This window comes from Haliotis cracherodii, unplaced genomic scaffold, assembly GCF_022045235.1.
Source record: "Haliotis cracherodii isolate W230 unplaced genomic scaffold, xgHalCrac1.p SCAF_6, whole genome shotgun sequence".
Taxonomy (NCBI): Eukaryota; Metazoa; Mollusca; class Gastropoda; order Lepetellida; family Haliotidae; genus Haliotis; species Haliotis cracherodii.
In genome coordinates, this window is record NW_027266319.1 from 1,950,233 (window position 1) to 1,974,447 (window position 24,215).

Sequence of the window (24,215 nt, forward strand, 5' to 3'; positions counted from 1 at the left end):
GTTTGTGCAATGTTATTTTAACAATCTTAATTTAAACCATGAGCAAAAAGTGGTATCATTAAAGAATGCCAAAATTTAAAGGTACATGTTACTTTTTTTTCTTAACAAAATAAGGGGGCACGGGTGGCCCTGTTGTCTAAGGCGGCACGATTCGCTGAGCAGAGTTGCGTTCATTGGGCACTCCAGAAACCTATGATTGTGGGTACGAATCCTTGTTCGCCCCGATTATGTTTCTAGGTTTGTCAGCACCATACTCTTGCTCGTGGGTTTCACCGGAGTGGTAAACGTCTTAGGCCTGCAACACTTTGGGCTTTCCTCCGACATTAAGCTGACATGCCCCAATGGAATACTGTTAAAAGCGGCATTAAACCAAACTCACTCACTCTTAACAAAATAAAATAAAAAGTGGGGACATTAACCGACTACTGCTCATGCCAAGTCTTCCTATTTCTACAGGTCAGAGGTGTGAGAAAATATTTTAAAATGCACTTTCATATGAATGAGTGAGTGAATGAGTATAGTTTTGGGCCGCTTTTAGCAATATTCCAGCAATATGACAACGGGGGACACCGGAAAATGGGCTTCACACATTGTACCCATGTGGAGAATCGGACCCGGGTGTTCGGCGTTTAAGCACTTTATAACTTTAACCACTGCCCCACTTTCATATGATGATGAATGAGCTTCTCACCTTATAAGCAGGTGTTTCTTGCAGAGAGCTGCTCCCATCATTCCGGAGGTGAGATCGCCGGATCTCGTCAGCCTTTACCGCCAGGTGGGCCTCGAAGTATCTCTTGAGAGCGGAACACACGTGCCTCGCCGTTTGTCTCATCGTGAATATGTGGCCCTCATTCATGATGTCCACCTCGTCCTCCACATTGAGGATCTCCAGGGTGCTGATCTGCAAATTGTACCATAGTGTGAGGACCGGCAAGGACAAGGTATGACAAGGGTCCTCTTGGCCACGAACTATACATAATTAATACAATGAGCAAAACACTTACAAATCTTTACTGAAGATCAGATATGAATGAGAATTTGACTTTATACTTTTCAGACATTGCATGCGGGCCTTTTACAGCAAGCATTGGTTGCTGAAGACCTTTTCTACCCCAGATCTTCACAGGTAAGTTGTTGTTTGAGTTAACAAGATTCCCTCTGTTATGCAGGTAGGTAACTTATCACAGTGAGACTCAGGGAGACACAAGCTACTGACCACATTGAAGAGTCTGCGCAATCCGTCCTTCTGGTCAAACAGCTCCATGATGACTCGGAACGGGAAGGCTTGAGTGAAGAACATGGCAGCATGGCAACGGCTTGAGTCATGGGAACACTCCATCAGCCACATGACATACCTAGCAGGACAATCAACACTGTAACCATGGTAACCATCAAACAGACAAACACAAGGCAAATTGACACAATTCGAACAGAACAGTGTACAATGTTCGAAACACACTTCCTTGTTTATACCACTGCCTGCGTGTTCACCACAAAAAAAAATCGTGCAAGTCTGACAAGGCTGCCTTTATTATCACTTTATTATCACAGCAACAATTAGAAGAACAAGGAAAATCTGAACTGTCTTTCAGCAATAACAAAAGCCTTGTACAATGCAGCCTTAGAAATTCGGGCTGGTTTAGACTAGTCAAGAGGACTAGTTTAATACTTATTATACTAGTCCTTAAAGTTTGTAGCTAGTCCTACTTGAACAAGATTAAAACTTTCACTATGTTTACATTTCCTGTCAGTTTTATTCAGTTCCATTTTGTAGCAGAATGGAAGCTACTAGTCAATGAGGACTACCATTATTGGATTTGGATCCTTGGATTTTGACCTTGGCACAATGTATTATCTTGGGCTAGTGGACTAGCATGAGTTTTTAAGGCTACAATGACTGGTTCCCTGGGAGGCCACCCATCCAAGTATTAACCCTAACTGCAGCCATTGTGGTTACATGTCCCCCATGGAGTCACATTTCTCTACAAGCATGGGGTGATGGGGAATGTATGTACCCTGCACCCCAATCCGTGATGTTGAACAGTAAATATAAGAGACATCCAGTGCCACGAACACCTAGAGGAAACACTCATGAAGTTATATTCTTACAATCCATTACCCTAACATTAAACTGTTAAACCTACTGAGGCGAGGAGAGGTGAAATTGGGTTTAACGTCGCGTGCAACATTATTGCACTTATATAGCGATGTGCATGTACGTGTGTGTGTTTGTGTGGCTGCTTGTACTAGTCCGGACTGATGCCGATTTATAGTGCTAGCTCACTGAGATACCATGCCGCAGTTTAACATGAATACCCCACTCAGACACAGTTTACTGACTCCGAGCCGACCAGACAGGGTAACAACAAGTACCATCTTTTAACGTCTTTTGGTATGACGTGGCTGGAGATCGAACCCCGGACCTTCCGCTCTCCGGGCGGACGCTCTACCAATAGACCACGGAGGCGGTCAAACCTACTGAGGTGTGTCAGGTGTGTATTGCACACTGTAGAGGAATACATACCCAACAAGATCTGACAGGATGTGTTCAGGTAACAAACACACCTGAAAAGGAAAGGTTATGGCTTATGAAACACATCACACTCACAACAGTCAAAATAGACAGAATCAAAATATCATAAAAGATTCAGAGATAGATGAACTATATGCACCATATAACAGGTATATTTTGATATGCATTGCTAACGAAGCTCTGGACACAAGCTATTGTAGATTTTGGATTAATATTTACAAAAACAAAAAGCACATCACAAGCAAGTAATTTCTCTTTCTAAAATTTCAACATTATCAAGTAAAGACTGCAACATTGTATACCCATAAGGACTAAATTCAAGCATGGATCAGCAAGTATTTTTGAATGACATTAACCAACAACCAACCCAGATCTACAAGATTTCAAAAACTTTGGTCACAAATAATCTTGCTGCATTTATTTGGAAAATATATCTCATTCCATTAGTAGGTATTTTCCTCTCAAGGCTCAGAAAATACCAATTAACTTAGACTGGATTGATATTTCCCTATTAAACAGTGTGATGAATCCTATATATATAACACTACATCTACAACATTGTACAACAATTAGCAGTTGCGTTCCTACAGTGTAATATTAAGTTAACCCCTGCAAGGCTGAACTATGACTAAAACTCCCTCGCCGACATAGTAATACCCTTTCCATTGCATCCTCGAAGTAGGACAGGTAGTACAGACAGAGTGACACCCCTGTGGCGGCGATGGACGGGCGATACACCTCTAGCAGCTTCCCAACACCGCCGACTGACAGGAACTCGATAGCAAACTTCTTGTGACAGAGCAGTGTAGCGAGGTACTGAAAACATACAACACTCGTCCTCAGCACTCGCTGACCAGGCTTGAAGCAGTCTCATCCAGAGCTAGTTTTGTTGTTGACAAGAATGTTCAAACATGATGATGTCACTGCAAGCATGCATGTATCTATAGCAAAGATATTCAAGATGTTCTTTCTGTACAAACAGTTTCTAAGGCAAGCAATGTTTATATCATGTATATATCACATGCATCCACTTTTTCTGATATGTGCTACATTAAATAATGACTGGTGTGATTCATTGTTGGAAACGGGGGCACGGAGGGCCCAGTCGTCTAAGGCGCCGCGATTCGCTGTGCAGAGTTGCGTCCCTTGGACACGCCAGACACCTATGATTGTGGGTTTGAATCCCAGTTCTCCCCGATTATGTTTCTAGGTTTGTCAGCACCATACCCATGCTCGTGGGTTTCATCGAAGTGGTAAACATCTGAGACCTGCATCACTTCAGGCTTTCCTCCCAAATTAAGCTGACACGTTGATATAACTGGAATACTGTTAAAAGCGCTGTCACTCACTCATTTTTGGAAACATGACAACAGAGTAGGAAACTGACAAACAAATAGCAATAGGTACCGATTTATTGGCGTCATGCGAAAAGTCTGAAAACGTTAATTTCAACAATGCTAAACAGTATCAGCACCTAGCCCACACTCTGAATCGGATTATCACATCATGCAGTGACAAACGATTATCTTCAACCCAGGAATCAGCACTGAATCTGCAATCAGTATCTGGAGTATCCACCCCTCTCACGGGTGGCGTCTCCTCATGCTTCTTGTCAGACATCTGATGGTCAACACTGGGATCCTCCTGGAGCAGTGCCTGGGTCAGTTCATTTAGGTTTTGAACTTGGGGTCTGTTTCCCAAAGGTGTTCAGTTGGGTTCAGATCAGGGTTGGTCATTATTTTTCAGAGTTGGGATTTCGAATCAGGAGGTGCTTAAAGTGCACGTGTCGTGCAATATATTAATAGACCCTACATACATAATTATGTAGCCAGTATGATGTATAATAGGATGGTCGAGAGAAAAAAGTAACATAAAGTTAGCGCTGTTACGCTTAATTAAAAGTACATATTTTGAGGTGTTTTTGTCACAACCCAAACAAATCTTAAAACCGTGTGGCTTAATAAGCACGGACAGCTAGGCCTGCAAGCTGATTGGATATTATCACCAGCTGGGTACGGAATATATCACAAGATAGATAAACACAGCAAACATACAAGCCAATGAAAACAGATGTCACCACTGTGACGGTAGGTTTAGGCGAAGCCGCTAAATAGGTTTGTTTTGGAAGCTGATTACAGAGCGTTTGATTGCAGCTCTTTGGGTTGAACATTCAAATACTTTCTACAAATATTATGAAGTTTTCTCTCTCAGAAATTGACTAAATGTATCAAGGAAAATTGCAATTTGCAACAAAATTGCAATAATCTTTTTCACTTTATTTGCCCTTTAATGCTCATGTGCATCAATGGTGCATATAAACCAAAAATCATCAATGAATCACACATGACAAACATGTGATAAATATGTAAATGATAACACTGTGCCCATCTATTTTATGTTTTGATTCAGCACAGTCTGAGACTGATCGTACAACTCACCTTGAGAGCTTCGAAGGCTAGTCGCACATCTTTGTTTTCCTTCAAATTGATGTAGTACAGAATCAGATTCAAGGCATTATGCTCAAACGCTGCTCCCAGCAGCTGCAACACAAGGTGAGGTAAGGTGAGGTGAGGTGAGGTGAGGTGAGGTGAGATGGGGTGTTCAAGATTTGGGCACTCATATAGTCCATTCAGGCACAGTATACTGACACTGAATCGACCAGTCCTTGTTTACCTTACCCCCTTAATGCTGAACACCAGGCAGGGTAACAACATGTAACACGAGAATTTACCTACACCAATAATCATGATAATGTAAACTGTTTCTTTCTGGGAATTATAAATAGAGGATATCAGCATGTGCATATAATAGTTTATCACCTACTGTACAGATACATGATTTTCTGGCACTCTTGTATGCCTGGCTGATCAAATCATATTTTAAAATGACATAACAATATCAGGTGTCACATCGAAGTGTAGTTTATGATGACATCTTGTCTAGTTATGGAATTTTGCCAGTGTTCCTGTTGAAAGATAATTGTCAGTTTATTACCTGTAAAAGTAAGATTTGACTGCCAGTCCCTGTGGACCGATTATTAGTGTAAGGAAATAACATTTTGCTTTTCTTCGAGGTTAAATATCCATTTGTAGCGACTTAGTCTTAAACCAAAGGGAAATTTTCCAGGGAAAAAAGGAGAAAATTTTGTAGAATTTTCCTATTCGGAATATTCTATAAGTAATATGTTACCACTGTTATACCGAGGCTGTTGTCTCCCACAACTGCTGCTATAGCGAAATCTACCACAGAGATCTCAATTACCTCATGCAGCACGTGCGTAGCCACCTAGCTGCCATGTGACACCCTTCACTCTTGTCTCCTGCGAGAGCAAGTGCTCGGGGGACGGACGGGCGGGCAGCAGCCCAGTGGTAACGTATTACTTATAGAATATTCCGAATAGGAAAATTCTACAAATTACATTAAGTAATACGTTACCACTGTTATACCGAGGCTGACTACCACAGTAGGCGGTGGGGAGCACCTACAACCCGAATCCTGACTGCTAGCGTTCCTTCCGACCAGCGGAAGTAAACACCAAGGCGGAAGCACTCGATGCGCATGCACCTAGCTAGGCGTTACCCTATAGGAATACCAAAGCACTGTCAAGCGCATACCGTAAGGCTCAATCGTCATTGCCAAAACGATTGGTGACTCCAAACGGCCCCACTGGATAGGTATTTCATCGCCGCAGCGGATGAGAACACTGTATCCGCGTGAGCTTAATCTTAGATCAGGTTAAACAGTCGAAAAGAGGGAAATTAATTTCCTTCTGACCGTATATCCCAGAGCAAGCCTACTTAAAGTCTGCATTAGGGGCGTGACCTAATTCCAGTATTCGTAAGCATGTATCACAAGGTTGGAATACACGACAGACAATTAAATGAATAATTGTCAAAATACAAATAAGGATAAAACACACAAAAAGCCGCCTCACCTGTGGTGTGAGTGCGCTGGTTTGCAGGACCCCCACTCCTGTACCCACGGCGTGGGAACATTGGAGACGACCCCGATTGACCACCGTGCAAGGACTGACGACCGCGGAGTTTGGAATTGCGCTGGACACCCCCCCTAGATGACCGCTTGTGCCGCGATCAGCGGCCCAAGACGGTGCACCCCCTCCACGTCTTCATCAGAAACCTTTCTGAGGTAATGATTGGCAAAAACCGAGTCAGAACGCCAGTAACAACCTCGTAATATTCTGTGAACAGAGATATTCGAGTGTAGGGCAAATGTTGCCGCTAGCGCCCTGATCTCGTGCGGGTTTGACCCCGCTACCGGTAACCCCCGAGACCGGTACGCCAGATTGATGACAGAACGAAGCCACAAGGCAATCGAGTTGCGAGTTATGTCAACCGTGCGATTAGGGTTACACGATATGAACAGACAGTCACGCCCTTGTCTACGTTCATTCGAAGCCTTAAGATAATACTTAAGGGCCCTAACCGGACACAGCGCTCTGTCCTCAGTATCAGCAGGATGTAAGATTTCTTTGAGGGATCTTACAGTGAATTCTCTCTCCGTTTGCCCGACTCTCTGATTCTTGGCGACGAAGCCCATGAGCAGGCCCAGGCGGACCGCTCCTTCGTCACCCCTATCGAATCGTACCTTGGCGACATCGAGTGCATGAATTTCGGATACATGTGCCGCCGTGGCAAAGGAGAGGAGAAATGCTGTTTTTCAAGTCACATGCCGGAACGAAGCACTATGCAAGGGTTCATACGGAGCTTCCGTAAGTGATTGCAACACTAGGGAAAGATCCCAGGCCGGTGCCCGAAGGCGGCCCTTCTTAAGATCGTGCTGTTTGAAACCCTTGATAATACCCCGTATCACCGGCTCTTTGGAGAGACTGGTACCCATAGCAACGTCCCGTACCGTAGCAACGGACGAAACATAGTTGGCAATGGAACCCCCGGAGAGTTTCCGGGTCTCTCGCAAGTGAGACATGAAACGAGCAATATCCTGCACAGATACCTTATCTGGCGAATGAATGTGATGTTTACAACACCACTTCGTGAAAATAACCCAACGTGCATTATACACCTTCTGGGTAGAATCACGATGCATACTAACGTATGCCCGAGACGCCCGGCGAGAAAAACCTTTACTCCTCAGACGCTCGGTGACAACATCCACGCGTGCAGATTGAACTGCCCTGCGTTTGGATGAAGCTGACGGGTGTGAGGGTGGATCAAGAGATCCGGTCTCACAGGCAGTGGGAGTGGCGACTGCGTGACCTGGGTCAGCAAGTCGGGGTACCACGATCTGTTCGGCCACATGGGCGCGATCAGTAACATTCGACAGCGAACTCCTCGAAGCCGGCTTAGAATGTGTGGTATCAACGCTGTCGGCGGGTAAGCATAAGCGTCCAAGCCCGTCCAGTCTAACGCGAGAGCATCGTGATCGATGGCCCTCGGGTCCGGGACTGGTGATACAAACAACGGGAGTTGATTGTTGAACCGTGTTGCGAACAGGTCGACCATCGGACGACCCAAACGTTCGCACAGCCACTGAAACACTACTGGGTTCAGCATCCACTCTGTGGGGCTCGGATCCTGAGGCCTCGATAGAGCATCGGCCAGTACGTTCCACACACCTGGAATGTGACGGGCGCGTATCTGGCACGGGACACTGTCCACCAGAGCGTAAAGCTCGAACGTGAGATCGAGTAGCGAGTGACTGTGGGTTCCCCCCAGTTTGTTCACATAGGACACTACCGTCGTGTTGTCGGTCGCCAGCATGAGCCGGGCGTCGACGAGACGATGCTTCCAGTGATTGACTGCGTTGATCACTGCCTTGAACTCGAGACAATTGATGTGAAGACCTAGTTCATCTACGCACCACAGCCCCGAGCTCACCTCCCCCTCTAGATGGGCGCCCCAGCCCACTAGAGAGGCGTCTGTATACAGGTTCAACGTGGCCCGGTAGGGCCGCATAGAGACTCCTGATAAGACATTGTAAGGGAGCGTCCACCACTCCAGATGCGGTCGGAGCCGATCCGGGAGGGCGACGGTCGCACTGTTCACCTCCGTTGCTAACAACTGGATTAAAAACCGTTGCAGCGGGCGGAGTTGGAGACGACCCCGTTCGGTGCAGTCCTGGGCTGATACAAGTAGCCCTAACAGCTGTTCCCAAAAGTGAACAGTCTGTTGCACCGCTAAGACTTTGGCAATCATCGCCTGAATTTTGTGCCACCGGTCTGGGGGGACAAATAGGCGATGGGACACCGTGTTGAACCGACCTCCGATGAACTGCAAGTTCTGAGAAGGGGTTAACTCGCTCTTGGGGAGATTGACAATCCAGCCCAATTGCTCCAAGAGCCGACGTGCGAAAACGAGATGGCGTGACAGGGTGTCCGTCATTCGATTTGCTACTAGCGAGTCGTCCAGGTACGCGAAGTACCGGACACCCCTCCGGTGGAGGAACCCCACTATGGGGGTGGTTAACCGGGTGAACAGCCAGGGAGCGGATGAAAGACCGAATGGGAGTACAACCCACTCGTAGTGCCTGCCTTGAAAGACAAACCTGAGATACTTGTGATGATCCGAGTGAATCGGAACATGCAGATAAGCATCCTTCAGGTCGATCGAAGCTAGCCAGTCGGCCGGCATGATCAGTGCTTTCAGGTCCGTCAAGCTCAACATTCTGAACTTGGGCGGCTTGCGCAGGTAGAACTCGTTGAACGATTTCAAGTTGTGAATCATTCTGAGTTCGGCACTGTCCTTCTTGGGAACGAGAAATATCCTGGAGTAAAACCCCGGTGTTATTTCTGGTAGAGCTAACTCCCGAACTGCCCTCTTCTCCACCAACCTGCCGATGGCATCGGCGAGGAAGGGAAGATCGGTTTCCGAATAGAAACCTGCCGACGGGGCAACGGTGAGCGGCGGATTCGCTTTGAGATCGAGCCGATAGCCGTACCGAATCGTGTTGACCACCCACGGGTCGTCGAACACTTGTTCCCAATTCTCCCAATAAGTCTGGAGTCTGGCTCCCACTGGGGATAGAGAGGGGGGCCGGACGGGCTGCGGCAGGCGCAACTGTCCAGGGCCAAGTGACTCGGGTTCGCCTACGGGCCAACCGCAGTTGGCGCTGTCGGCATACGAACCCCTCCAATGAGAGTCACCTGGAGGGGCCCTTGCCGTCCTTAGACGACTTGGGCTTCCCCCAGTTCCCCTTCTTCCCGCGAAAGGGCTGCTGAGAACCCTTACCGGAGCCCTCAGAGCGGGGCTTCTTCCCGGAGGAAGAAGGACCCGACCCCTTAGGCCTGCCGGACGGAGCATCCTGGGGCGCGCTCCGCTTCGGAGCGGCACCCAGGCGCCTATGCAAGGACCCCACAAGATCCAGTGTGTGCCGAGAGGCATCGGCAGACACAGCGGCCTGTTGTTCCTTCAGAACCCCAGGGATCTTGTTATTAAACAGGGTCCGAGCAGACCAAGGCTGCGAAAGGAGCACCTCCTGATTGGCAGCGTCCAACCCTGAAGCAGCCAGATACGACTGGCGCCGAAGAAAATGGCACGTGTCGGAAACAAAGGCCGAAGCCCCGGCAACGTCCTCCAGGGAAGCATTCAAACCGAGCAAGCAGTTGTAAATGCGCTGGTCTCGGTCCGTAGGAGAACCTTCGACCAGACTGGCCGCTGCAGCCAGGTATGTGTCTCCGTGAGACAATGCCAGCATGGAGTGTCGAGCGAGGGTGTCCAGCTGTTGCAAGGTACCTTGTGGTACCGTGGCAACCGGTGGGGCACGGACCCCCAAACGCTCCACATGGGCTTCCGCAGAAGGACCAGCCTCGGGAAAGGCAAGGTCATGTACTGGGAAAGACCCTTTTCTCCACGACGGGGGAGGTAACGGGAGACCCCGACCGGAGGCAGCCGTGAAGGCCTTCTCCAAAGAAGGCTTAATCCCGCGCAGCAAGGTTGATGCCGGGAAAGCCTTGTCGGACGTCTCGTCGTATACCTCGGAGGAACCCACGGAACCGTGGATTCCCCGCGGTATCGGCAGGGGCTTTGGCATGTCCTCGAAGAGGTCATACACCATGGCCACGCGGTCCTTAACCGATAGCGGAAGCAACGGTTCGGGGGAAGGACCGGTAACCACGGCAGCCGCCGCCGTACCGGTGGACCCCGCGTCCGAACCCGCGGCCACCGAAGAGGCCGGGGACGGAACAGCCAGCGGCCTATCTTGCGATAAGGCCGCCAGCTTGGAGTCCACAAGTTTCGACAACAATGCGGCGACGGAATCCCCAGACAGCCCGAGGGCCGCAAGGGGATCCGCCGCAGCCGAGGAGGTGGTACCCGCACGGGGACCCCGACCGGACGAACCGGCCACCACAGGGGTGGAGACGGACTGTACGTACAGCCGGTACCCGCTCAAACTCCGCAGGCCCCAGACCTTCGCACAGGGTGCACCGGGTGTCCCCGCAAGGAACCCTGCACCGCGGGCAACGATCGTGGGGATCCCGGGACGACAAAAACTTTCTGCACACCCCACAACTCCGAGGAGCAGGGGTAGAGGGGGTGGATACTGGGGACATATCCATGTCAGACATTGATTGTTTGCTATAAACAAAGAACAAAACATGGTTACAACGCACGCACCACAATGATTCACAAACGAGCATTTTCACAAGAAAATAAACGAGCAATGTGAACATATAACATACACATATAACTTTTATTAAAGAAATAAGTTATGTTAACCCCCAAAACATACAAGAACAGGGGAAACGTAAAACACAACGTGCATATGCGAACCCCGCAAGTATATAGAAAAAAGGGCGGGGAAAATTTTTCCGTTTGGCGGGAAAATTATAACCAAGCGTAGCTACCGCAACGCCCCATAAAAGCACAGTCTATTAGAGAATAAACTATAATAAATATCACCAAATCTTCAGGAACGCTTCAGCAGGAGAAAACACGTCTTGCTTAGCAGACGAAAGAGACAAGAGTGAAGGGTGTCACATGGCAGCTAGGTGGCTACGCACGTGCTGCATGAGGTAACTGAGATCTCTGTGGTAGATTTCGCTATAGCAGCAGTTGTGGGAGACAACAGCCTCGGTATAACAGTGGTAACGTATTACTTAATGTAATATGACTGAACTTGGTGTGAATGATGTGTAGTGTAGATCTAATAAAGTTACTTCAGGGATACAGTCAATGAACATGATGTTGAAAGAAATAAAACCAGGTGGCAAGGAGGGGCTGGTAATTTTTAGAGTTGTCTGTCAACTGGGATTCTATAAAGCCTGCTTGCACATTCACTGTGTCCTCAACATAGTTTAGATATACACTGAGTGTCACTGTTCACTTTCTATCTATTACTGAGCAGCTGTTGGGGTCAGTCGGATTAATGTTTGGAAATAATTCTGATGTTAGTCTTGAATGAGTTGCAAGTTGTACCATAAATCGATGCAGTTGATATTTTTCTACGTACAGTGTTCCCTCGTTATTGGGCCCTTCAATATAGCGCTAACTCGGTTATAGCGCATGGTAAAGCAGGGATACAATGTGTTTTTGTTTTTTTAAAGCGCATATTATGCTCGATAAATCTTTTTTTACACTATGAATCTTACATAACTTCTATTCTAATCTTTTTTGAAACTCTGAAATGTGAAACGTAGATCGTGTTAGGTAGGCAGAGCATGTATACTGTTTTGTTGGTCATCTACCACCTACGACTCGACCTGCGTTAAACCGCTGATCATCTATAACGCTCATCAATTATTTGGACCCTGAAGGTAGCGTTGTAGCAAGGGATCACTGTATTTACATGCTTACATCATGTACACTGCATCAAAAACACAGGAATGTTGCATCAGGTGTAGCCTGGTGACCTGACACTGACCTCCTGATATTCCCCCATGGGAATAAGATACTGCAGGATCATCCTCTGCTTCATCCCAGCCGTGAGAGGGGACATGGAATACGAGCCGATAACGTACGGCTCCAGCTCCGCCCAGCTGCTGTTGCTGCACTCCAGGTCAGGATCTGTAACAGTAGTACAGGTGTGCGGTATTACCGGTACACCGGTATATTGAGGTGCAAATCTTCAGCACTACGTAGTGTGATACGTTTGTAAATGTAGCAGTATATTGGGGCAAATATAAATAAGCATATTTTATTATTTATGTGTCCCTAATCGATATAGAGATAGAAAATAGTATCTTTCTGATACAACTTGCCTCTGACAATCTTATCAATTGGTGTGTACAGATTGCGACTATCAAGCTCCTCACAGTGATAGCCCTTTCTTGGAGCTCTCTATACCAAGAGTATTCATACTATAACGAAGGTGTCAATCACTGGGAAGGAGCTTGCGCTACCATGTGACCGTATTATCTCCCTTGATCATTGCAATACAAAATCCAGGTCAATACACAGCCCTAAACAGTAGGCAGTATTAACATACAACATCCGTCTACCTTGACTCATTCAACCTCGATTATCCAGTGTGCTATGCCCATTCTTTTGTGACAAATATCCTGAAACCAATTGCTACGATAGATTCGTAATATTCCTGGTTGAATCACACAGTGCTAAAAATAGCTACCCAATCAAATTACCCCGTTATTTTAGGATTTAAACAAGCGGTGATACAGAGAGTAACACCAGTACCCAACTTGACCTGTTGCATTATTTGAAGCTCCTCAATGTCAGGAATGACTGAAAATCTGTGCTAAATTATTGATAAGAGAGATGGGGTCACTTCCAAAACAAAGCTATGCTGGAGAATGCTTTGGGTTTTGGGTTGTTGTTTAACGCTGCACTCAGCAATATTCCAGCTATATGATGGCGGTCTGTAAATAATCGAGTCTGGACCAGACAATCCAGTGATTAATATCGTGAGCATCGATCCACGCAATTGGGATCGATGACACGCATCGACCAAATCAGCGAGCCTGACAAGCCGATCAGGCTCGCTGACTTGGTTGATGCATGTCATCGTATCCCAATTGCGTGGATCGATGCTCATGATGTCAGTCACTGGATTGTCTGGTCCAGACTCGATTATTTACAGACCGCTGCCATGAACAGAGTATTTATCATCATAGAATGGAGATAACATGGATAATACACTGGATAATTGAGAAAGTGATTCATTTGATACAACTTATCATAAACACACATTCCATTACTACTTGGCAGCAAGATATCAGCTGTTTACTTGTAAATAATAAATGCCTCCATTAGCATGATTAGCAAAAGATTAATACCAAATACAGATATGGTTTATTGTTGATTTCAACTAAAATACCATTTTATTTCCTCAAACTCCATGAAAAATATGTTTAACACAATGTAGCCTTATGGTCCCAGGATAATCCTTATGAACACAATGGTCTACTGTAGGCACTCCGCTACTCAACCCATCACATACATTCGACAACCAAGGGACTCTAAGGTGAACAATGTTTCAGTGTTTGCATCTAGACTTACTTCCAAATGCCTGATACCGAGCTCTCTTCTGTGTAGACGTGAGCCTGTACAGGTCTTCACTATAGTAGCTGGGAGAGAGAGCTCGCTTCATCTTTCGTCTTCGTTCATCTCGCTTCTCTTTCTCGACCTCCTCTGATGACTTATCTGCTGCTGAATCGGTGTGACTGATGCTTTCATTTGAGGGTGTACCTTTCGTTGGTGACACCTCCCCGAACATGGAGAATGGCCGATCACCTACTGATAGATGTACGTTCTCAGACTCCTCCTGAACCTGTTTCTTCCTCAGTTCATGAAGCCTCTTCAGCATAAGGGGGACCTGCACCCAACACACGGACAATGTAAAGCCCTACAGGAATCCTTTACATAACATGATGAGACAATACTGAACTCTCTACTCCTTAAACTAAACATCTCATAATCAGGTCATTAAGCAGTAGTCTCTCTTATCATCATTGTACATAGTGGGATTCTAGGTTCTCAGGTTCCGCCCGCATCATCATAAAGTCTGCCACACGTTTTGTTTAATTTCCATTTTTTTTAAAAATAAAAAAAATCAATCCTAATACTTTAAAAAATGTGATTCAATATAGCAAGTGAGTGAGTGAGGTTTTACGCCACTTTTAGCAATATTCCAGCAATATCACGGCGGGGGACACCAGAAATGGGCTTCACATATTGTACCCATGTCGGGAATTGAACCTGGGTCTTCGGCGTGACGAGCGAACGCTTTAACCACTAGGCTACCAATATAGCAAGTAGTTACTTCCCTTTACATGCACACTGCTTTACTGAGCATCTTATGTTATGGTCATGGCGGCAATAGAAGTTTGTATGCTTGTTTATGTAGGGAGGCCCTTTCCCAGGTTGATGGTTCATAACTGTTTAATTGCTTACATACCAGCTCAACAAGCTAAAAAAAACAAAATAAACACCGCCCGCACTATATTTTAAAAAGTCATTGTCTGAGAGCCAATTCTTTTCTTTTTTATTAAGCCTTATCAAATCTTTGTCATTGTCCAGGGATTCCTCTTGGATTCCAAACCAAGTGCATTTGGCAGAAATTTGGGGGGGGGGGGGGGGGAAATTGTTACTTTGTTCACATTTGGATTTTTTAAAAACTTTTTACTTTCTGAAAGTCAAGGATATTTAAACATTGCATTCAATGCCATAACGTAAAACTAAGCAGTAGGACCTCTATCTCATTATTGGTCATGTTATCAGTCAAATACAGATCACTTCTATAAAGCAATAATATTAGTTGGATACAATGAATTGGGATTTTTTCAATATTCAAATTTGGGGATGCTTACTGACATTTTGCTGCAGACTTGGGGAGGAATATCAGCCACTGTGCAGGTCTAAATAAGTCCCTGCAGTCTTTCACAATGTTTTAACACTGTTGAAGTTAAGATTCATTGGCGTCCAATACAGATGTCCAAATTAACCAATAGCAGCATACAGTGCTAGGAGTCCTCACTGTCCATGTACAGGCGACCTATGATTATACACAACGCAGTGCTGGAAAGAATCACAGTCAAGGGTCCCTTGTCCATGCTCTCTTAACCCTAATCGTAAAATAAAATATTTAGTTCCCTTCATCAAAAGCTGTGGCATCAAACCTGAAGGACCCACAGACCCTCCTTGATTTTGAGACTGCAATGCAGGACACATGGACTCACCATAGCATAGTTTTTCTCCTTATTTGCAGAAGCAACATCCTGAATCTCCATGGCTCCAGCCAACAGTCCTGTAGCATAGGACCGCAGGGGCTCAGGGCCATTCTCAGCCCAGCCAAACAGTCGGTCCACAAGGCCCTCCTACAAACAAACAACCGAATTATGTGGAGAGACAATGATTATTTCAACTTGAAAACCTAACCAAAAGACAAACTTTAACAGTTACATATTATTAAAAAACAACAACAGTGTAACAACTTTCTAACGTGAATGAGTTGGGGGTTAAAAACTGCAAAAATTGCAAAGAACAATGAAGAACAGGGAGTGGTTTATTTCACGATAAAATATTGTTCTATTATGACGTCATTCCTGGATATTGGACAACGTTATTTTTGAGAGGGGAGTGTCTAGTGAGTGTTCCCCAGAGATGTAGCTTGGAAACACAGATAAACGCGATGACCGAACGATCGCATCCCAAAGTTGGAGAGATATGACAATCGTCATTAGGAGAAAAGGTACATGTAATCGACGTAAGGATTGTGAGAATATGCAGAAAATTTGCACAAAATACGATGTCTCTATCAGAAGAAACATACATGTTAAAGTTTGGCTTACTCAATCTGGCAATTTCAGAGGAGAAGATGCTTACAGAGCCAAGAATGCATTCGACTGAAATTAAGAGCATGGTCAAAGTGCAAAGTTGAACATCTTTAGAACCCGATTATCTAATGCTTGTCCCTCCCCATGTCCTTGGACATTTTCTTCTTGGCCCTCCCCTAAAAGACAAAATGCAAAACCACTTGAAATGTTATAATCGAAAAGTTCAATTTTCATGACCTTTCCCAAATATGTGCATTATTTCTTATGACCCTCTACTAGAGATATCTCCCCCACCCCTCTCCCTCACCTCTATAACAAGAGTTATCAGATGACATATTCCTCCGGTCTCGGACTCGGAATGGAGCCTGGCTATCTATACCCCACTTTTGGTTGATTGCCATTGGATACATTCAGTACAGTGAAGTAAAAAAAATGCTGTTAAATAATTTTCAAAATCCCAAATCATGAAAAGGCACTAGTTCACTACAAGACGGATCTATATAGCAAGGTTTGTTGAGAAATATTCAATGTTTTTTTAGTTCTGCTCCGGAAACGAGCACTACCCTCATTTTCAGTCAAGTTCAACCTGTCATCATGAAAACAAACCAATCAACAACAGAAATCCCAAATCATCACCAGGCACCTGCTTCCCCCGAGGCTGATCTGTACAGCAAGTTTCAACACCAACTAATTCAACAGTTTAGGAATTCTGCTCTGGAAACATTTTTCAAAACAGGGGGATATTAAATGACAGCTCTTTGAAGGTGAGGCCAGATATAATAGGGTTTACATCGCGGTCAAGATTATTTCACAAGATTATTTTACTATAGCGACGTGTATCCATGTAGGTGTGTGGTTGCTTGTACTAGTCCAGACTTATGCCAGTTTAATAATGATAGCAAAATAACACGTCACAGTTTAACATGTATATCCCACTCAGACACAAAATACTGACACACTAAGGCACACAATATTCAGACACACAAAGACACAATATACTGACACAGGAAGCATGCTAAGATACAATATTCTGACTGATACCAGTTCATAGTGCTAGCCCACTGAGAAAACATGTCGCAGTTTAACATGTATATCCCACTCAGACACAAAATACTGACACACTAAGGCACACAATATTCAGACACACAAAGACACAATATACTGACACAGGAAGCATGCTAAGATACAATATTCTGACTGATACCAGTTCATAGTGCTAGCCCACTGAGAAAACATGTCGCAGTTTAACATGTATATTACACTAAGACACAATATACTGACACATGAAGCATGCTAAGATACAATATTCTGACTGATACCAGTTCAAAGTGCTAGCCCACTGAGAAAACATGTCGCAGTTTAACATGTATATCCCACTAAGACACAATATACTGACACATGAAGCATGCTAAGATACAATATTCTGACTAATACCAGTTCATAGTGCTAGCCCACTGAGAAAACATGTCGCAGTTTAACATGTATATCCCACTAAGACACAATATACTGACACATGAAGCATGCTAAGATACAATATTCTGACTGATACCAGTTCATAGTGCTAGCCCACTGAAATAACATGTCGCAGTTTAACATGTATATCCCACTAAGACACAATATACTGACACACAAAGCATGCTAAGACACAATATTCTGACTGAGCTGACCAGACCTTGTTTCATCCCCTTAATGCCGAGTGCCAGGCAGGGCAACAATAAGTACCATCTTTTAATGCATTTTGATATGACATGGCCGGGGGATCGAACCACTGACCTTCTGCTCTCCAGGCAGACACTCTACCCATTAGACCACGGAGGAGGTCCCATGTCATATTGAAGTAGCTAAAGGTCTCACCGTGTCCTGGAAGACGACCGATGCCTCCATGCCTGGCATCACATCCAGCAAGAGGCGGCAGGCTGCAGTGTGGAGATCTTGGTTGTTTTCACTTGGGTTCATCAGATACGAGCCAACCAACTAAAACACAAAAAACTAATGTTAAACCCTCCTTTAGATAATCAATAACCATGGTAACACTGATTTCCATGGAAATTCCACCACAGTTTATCTTTGACAGTTGACAATATTGTTTTGTCATGTTCATGATGTTTGTGGACAGATGTAACACAATCATGATACTGCTTGTATTATTTTTTCAAACAGTAAAATATATTCATGGATCAACATGATCATGACATGGGAGCTTCCCACTGGGCTTCCCTATCGCCCCTTCTGACTTAGGAGACCAGAAGGATAATGATAGTTGTCACCACTTAATAGACTTTGTAACTATCATAATTTACCACTTGCCACCATAGGTGTCAGACAGCATTTCTTATGTAGAGCTATAAAACTTTCTAAGTCGTGTCATGGGATTTGAACCTACAGATCCGAGGTCGAACACCTTGTCCACATGACCAAAGAGGATAACCCAGGAAGCTGACAAGCAAGGTACAGATGTCATCTGTGTGATGACTTCAAGCCCTGCTGTTCTTATATTTGAGTAATCATGATAATAAACATGATTCAGTGGTCACACTTATAGGTTACCTCATTCATGAAGTCTTCATTCTTAAACAAAGTCTTCATAAGATGACCTAGAGCACATGTTGGATTTGTTTTGCCTGCGAAAGAAAGTATTGATTTTCATGAATATGATACAATTATGCATGTTATAAATAGGTAACTTTTGAAATTGAACACCCTCTTGATGGTTTTACTCATCATGTCATGTACAGACATTTCCTCATCAACATGATTATTACGCTGCTGATGATGAGTGTGCTCCAATTAATAGCAGATCAGCTGTCTACAGGAGGTACAGAGGGAGAAAGAGGTGCTATTTTCACATCTGCACGATCATCAATATTTCAGCTATAAAGTAATAATGTATACGTTACTGAACATGAAGAAGTTAACACTGATAATGATAATGCTGGTTTGTTTTTAAACAGCTAACAGCAAACATGTTAAAAGAACTTATACATGAAAAACTTGAAATAACTTGTGTCCAGATACCTAACTACAAAAACCACGGCTTGACTTAATGTCAGCTAGTCAGAGACAAGTAAAATTCAGAAATGACAAGTGACACTTCCTTGTGGATGACCACTCTATGGGTGATATTTTTGGCTAACTTGTGAAAATAAAAATGTATTTCTATCCCTATTATCCAGTGTATCATATCTCCATTCCATTATGATAAATACTGTGGACCCATCCACCACTATAGCTTCATTTCCGAAGTGACATCACCATCTTTCCTATCTCCTACTCAACACAGAATTTCTGTCGCTTGTGATACCAATTTGATTGGATGGCTATTGTTAGCATCATGCCGCTCAATGGGCTCAAAACAAGCTCCTGCAGCAAACAGGCCTAGAATATTTATCATACAAGAATAGAGACATAACATACTGGATAATCCAGGATGGTTCAACATGTCCAATACACACAATACTTAATCAGGATGGTACATACAGAAATATATGAACACTATGCCTTATCTTTCAAGTTTCAATATACTGTGGGCTTGCAAAAATTTGTCTATGTTAAAATGGTTAATGCAGTTTAATAATCTGTTCTTGAGTTAAAGTAAGTACCTGGATGTCGGTCATCAAAAGGATCTGGATCCATCTTGAAGTATGCTTCAGTTTCCTTTTCTACCAACTCTGCCAGTCTGAAAGTCATGAAACAGACCCTTAGCATGTCTTGAACAAGCTGAATGTCTCCGTGTTTTGGAACCATTCACACATTCCAGGTACTGATGACAAAAAATATTGGTATGATAGGCCTAGGAATATTGTGGAGGAGGAAAGCCTGAAGTAATGCAGATTTAGACATTTACAACTTTGGCACAGGTATGACCATGATGATGCTGACAAACATAGACACATAATAATGGCAAAGCTTGAATTTGAAAGCATGGTCATAGGTTTCTGGCACACCCAAGGACATAACCCTGCATCGCAAACTGTGGCACTTTAGCATGAGCATGATGAGTCTCATATTCTTTGTCAATTGTATTAACATTAAGTTAATATCATATCATATGAAGTGTGTTAAATACTGGTGTAAACTGATTAGAATGAATGATGAAAGATATCCCCGACAGTGTTATTTGTTAATGAAGAAGCTGGATGAATGTGGTAGAATTACTTGGGCAACTCATGTTAAATATTTACTCGACATATATGGATTTGGTAATGTGTGGTACGAACAGAATATTGGTGATGTTAAGTGTTTCTTGCAGCTGTTTAGACAACGTTTGTTGGATTGCAACAAACAGAGTATACAGATGAAAATTTATGAGTCTCGTAAATTAAGGTATTATTCACACGTCAAGATATTATTGGATATGGAATATTATGTTACAGCTTTCAGAAATAGAGACCATAGACGTATGATGTGCCTGTTGCGATTAAGTGAATTGCCTATACGGAGTAATCTGGGCAGAAGAGAGGATATTGATTCTTCACAACGCTTTTGTCGGCTATGTAACAATGGTTGTATTGAGGACGAAGTCCATTTTGTGTTTGTCTGCCCGTTTTACGCAACATTAAGACAAAAGTTTATCCCTGTAAGATTCTATAGCAATCCATGTATTAAGACTTTTAGTAATCTCTTAAATAGCAAAAATGACTGTATACTCAGAAATGTAGCTAAGTATGTGAAGGAAGCCCTATTATTACGTACCAAGTCCTAATATTATACCCTTAAGATTGTTTGCAATGTAAATTGTCTTAATTGTATATTACTTTATATAACTGAAATGTACATGGGCCTATGGCCTCCCATACATGAATAAACACACTGAATAACATTAAGTAGGTCTATGGTCTAAGCACCATAGTCACAGACAGCTGTTGTGTTACAAACAGAAACAACATCCCATTTTAGATCTGACAGTATGGGTGACTAGTTTTTGACATGTTTGAGCTGGAAAGCTAAATAGGGGTTGCACCTGATTACCTGCCCAACTATAGTGTTGTTGAGTGATTACCATAAATATAAACTGAAGCAGCAAGTCGTTATGACAAACTAGTCACTCTATCATTCACAGTGATCTTTGAATCTTCTTTGAACTAACAAAAGCAGCAAATAAGAAGAATTTTACCAAATGACCAATATTATGTCCCATACAAATAACTGATGCACATCATTCGGATTCGCATCCCATGGGATACACAAATAATTTGTCAGTTTGAATAATTATAACCAATTCACTTGAAGCCATGGTAGCACAGACTAAATATGTACTCTGCATTTCCAATTCCCTTCAGAAAATCTGTTTCAAACAAGGGAATCCTCCTCCATCATGTCCATACATGCCATAATAAGAGTGAAGCTTTACATACATTATATATTTCATTTTTTTATAGTACAGAGGTAACCCTGGAATCTCCATTTTCATACCTGGGACCCCCAAACTTCATTACTACTATTGTCAGCAAGTCTGAATGACACATGGTGTTTACAGTGTTTGCAGTTGTGTTACCAAAGGAAGAGACCTGTGAACATGTTGAAGTTCCGGGGCATAATAGGTCTACATCAACTCATTCTTGCCGTAAATGGCGACTGTGTTTGTCGTAAGAGGCGATTAAGTTCAGGATCGGGTGTTCAGACTCGCTGACTTGGTTGATTCATGTCATTTTCCAAATGCATAGATTGATGCTCATGACGTCAATCACTGGATTGTCTGACCCAGACTCCTTTATTTACGGACCTCCGTCATATAGATGGAATATTGCTGAGTGAGGTGTTTAACAAACAGACAAACCAAAGGAAGAGGGTTGCCAAAAAACTGTACTTATTTACATTGATCTTAACCAGTGATAATCATTTAGACACAAATTTCCAATTGAAAAAAAATGTTTATTTTCTAAGTAAATGTACAAGCATTAAGCATGTTAAGCATGTTAAGCATCCTATGTTAAAAAGTGATGGTTAAATAATTACAACCAAACACCTTTCTCGCCTGAACATGTCCTTCAGCACAATTTTTGGATAAAATCTTTTTTTCTCTGGCAACAAATAAATGTATATAGGTTGTTATACTTAGCTTGTTCACCCAGGGAAGAGAATTTCTACTATCCCGAATAGTGATATATAGCAATACCACCCAAAATGTTTGATTTTCAACTAGCCCTTAAGATACTTCTAACATAAACATATAACCGTGCTAGCGGGCTAGTGCTAATTCCTACCCCTGTTAAACCCCAAAGAAAGTTGACAGAGTGAACATAAAACGGTAGGAATGACAACTGTTTATTTACACTGCTGTGATGTTAATTTCCCAACTTGGTGATATGTTGTTTTGAACCGTTACACAATCTATATAATGCAATCAACAGTGATCAATGTGACACAATACTTGAGTTTGTCTTCTTAAGTTTGAGAGTGGCCGTTTTTACTTTAAATTTTGAGGCCGTTTTGACCCGCTCCCTCACTATGTTCTTTGTTTGGGAAAATGTGAACAACGATGTAGCAGTGCAGATATCCTAGAAATAAAACAATAACTATTGTAGAATTTGAGAAAACATAGAGTTATCCCCCTTTAATATTTGGAACTTGGAAGATCCAATGTTTTCTGACCGACATTCTGATCACTATTTCCGAGAAAATACATTTCACAAACCAAAAGTCAGTCACGTTCAGTTATAAGTCGTTATTCGATTATTTATAACAGGAAATAATGGTAACATCTAATCCCAAAACATTAGCTTTTGATGAGTTCTCAAACTCATATTGCAATCATCCGCACATCCAGCAATATCTAGGCATATATGTTACAGAAAAACGTCCCACCTTTTCAGTCTTGGCAGTTGACCCGTGTTGTTGTTGTGATCCCTGTTCCATTCATCAAGAACTGAACTGAACTCCGTTTGTGATTCTGACGAAGACGCAGACATTGTTTTGAATGCGAGAGTCTATTTCAAAATCAAAACACTGCAAGTGGTTGAAGTCTACATGCACTAATACGCGTATCAGTGGTACAAAGCAACCCCCAAACTCAAAAGAGTCTTACAGGATTAACGATTGCACCCTTTGGGTGTAAAAACAGTTTGAAAGTAGCTGTCTTTTACAAAATCAACGAATTTGTTCCACCATCACATGCAACATATTCGCAAACGACGCCATGCCGTTCACAACTTTCCGGTAGTATATCTCAGTTACAGTTTCGTATTTGGATAACTTATGCCAGTATCATTACAATATTTTTGGATTAATTTAGAAATTTGATAATAAATTCTTTGTTTTCAATTTTGCGTTTTTATGGTAATCCAACTTCGAAAATTAAGGAAATAGTAAACTGGTTTCCAGTCTTTATGAAGACTCGTTCAACTAATGATATGCGCATGCGCTCGTTGGGGATTTTATGGCCTGCTTCCACTATTTATAACATGAGGTGCGTTCGATTCTCAAAATTTGAGTGACCTGATTCAACAGAGGTTACCATACTTCTGGCAACCAGGATTGACTAGAGTCAACCTGAGTTAACCAGTGTTAGTCAAGGAAAATTGAGGGCAGTATTCGAAATAGAACGCATAAAATCCAACGGTTACCTAAGATTTAATGGTTGGTTGGTTTGTTGTTTAACGCCGCACTCAGCAATATTCCAGCTGTATGACGACGGTCTGTAAATAATCGAGTCTGGACCTGCCAATCAAGTGATTGACAACATGAGCATCGATCCACGCAATTGGGATCGATGACGGCTTCCAAGAGACGGAGAAACACAGCCGTGCTACATACAACACGCAACTATGAGACGTTAGCAAGTGTTTCATTTCATGACAAAGCTGCCATTGTATCTTTATTATTGAATACATGCAAACGACAATAAAAGTTCACAATTCCGTGTAGAACATCAAACGACATGCAAAATCATCACCAAAATGGCATTATTAATTCTAAAGCCGAAAACAGTTTGGTTATAAGTCAAGGCTAAAACAGCTAGTGCCAATGTCAACTGGCTAG

The 24,215-nt window shown here is 43.3% G+C and overlaps 1 protein-coding gene across 1 annotated transcript in view; it reads right to left on the reverse strand.

The window, feature by feature from the left end:
* The window catches only part of LOC139446824 (DDB1- and CUL4-associated factor 1-like), a 57,641-nt gene extending 34,265 nt beyond the window's left edge, over window positions 1-23,376 (reverse strand). The window contains exons 1-12 of the mRNA XM_071228163.1: window positions 23,043-23,376; window positions 19,838-19,914; window positions 18,786-18,859; window positions 18,093-18,212; window positions 15,642-15,779; window positions 13,963-14,278; window positions 12,371-12,513; window positions 4,972-5,073; window positions 3,191-3,349; window positions 2,525-2,565; window positions 1,217-1,355; window positions 692-901 (exon numbers count right to left, since the gene is read on the reverse strand). Of these exons, the coding sequence (XP_071084264.1) occupies window positions 692-901; window positions 1,217-1,355; window positions 2,525-2,565; window positions 3,191-3,349; window positions 4,972-5,073; window positions 12,371-12,513; window positions 13,963-14,278; window positions 15,642-15,779; window positions 18,093-18,212; window positions 18,786-18,859; window positions 19,838-19,914; window positions 23,043-23,146 (1,623 nt within the window). The 5' untranslated portion in view covers window positions 23,147-23,376. The remainder of the gene's footprint in view (window positions 1-691; window positions 902-1,216; window positions 1,356-2,524; window positions 2,566-3,190; window positions 3,350-4,971; window positions 5,074-12,370; window positions 12,514-13,962; window positions 14,279-15,641; window positions 15,780-18,092; window positions 18,213-18,785; window positions 18,860-19,837; window positions 19,915-23,042) is intronic.
* Between the last annotated feature and the right edge of the window lie 839 nt (window positions 23,377-24,215).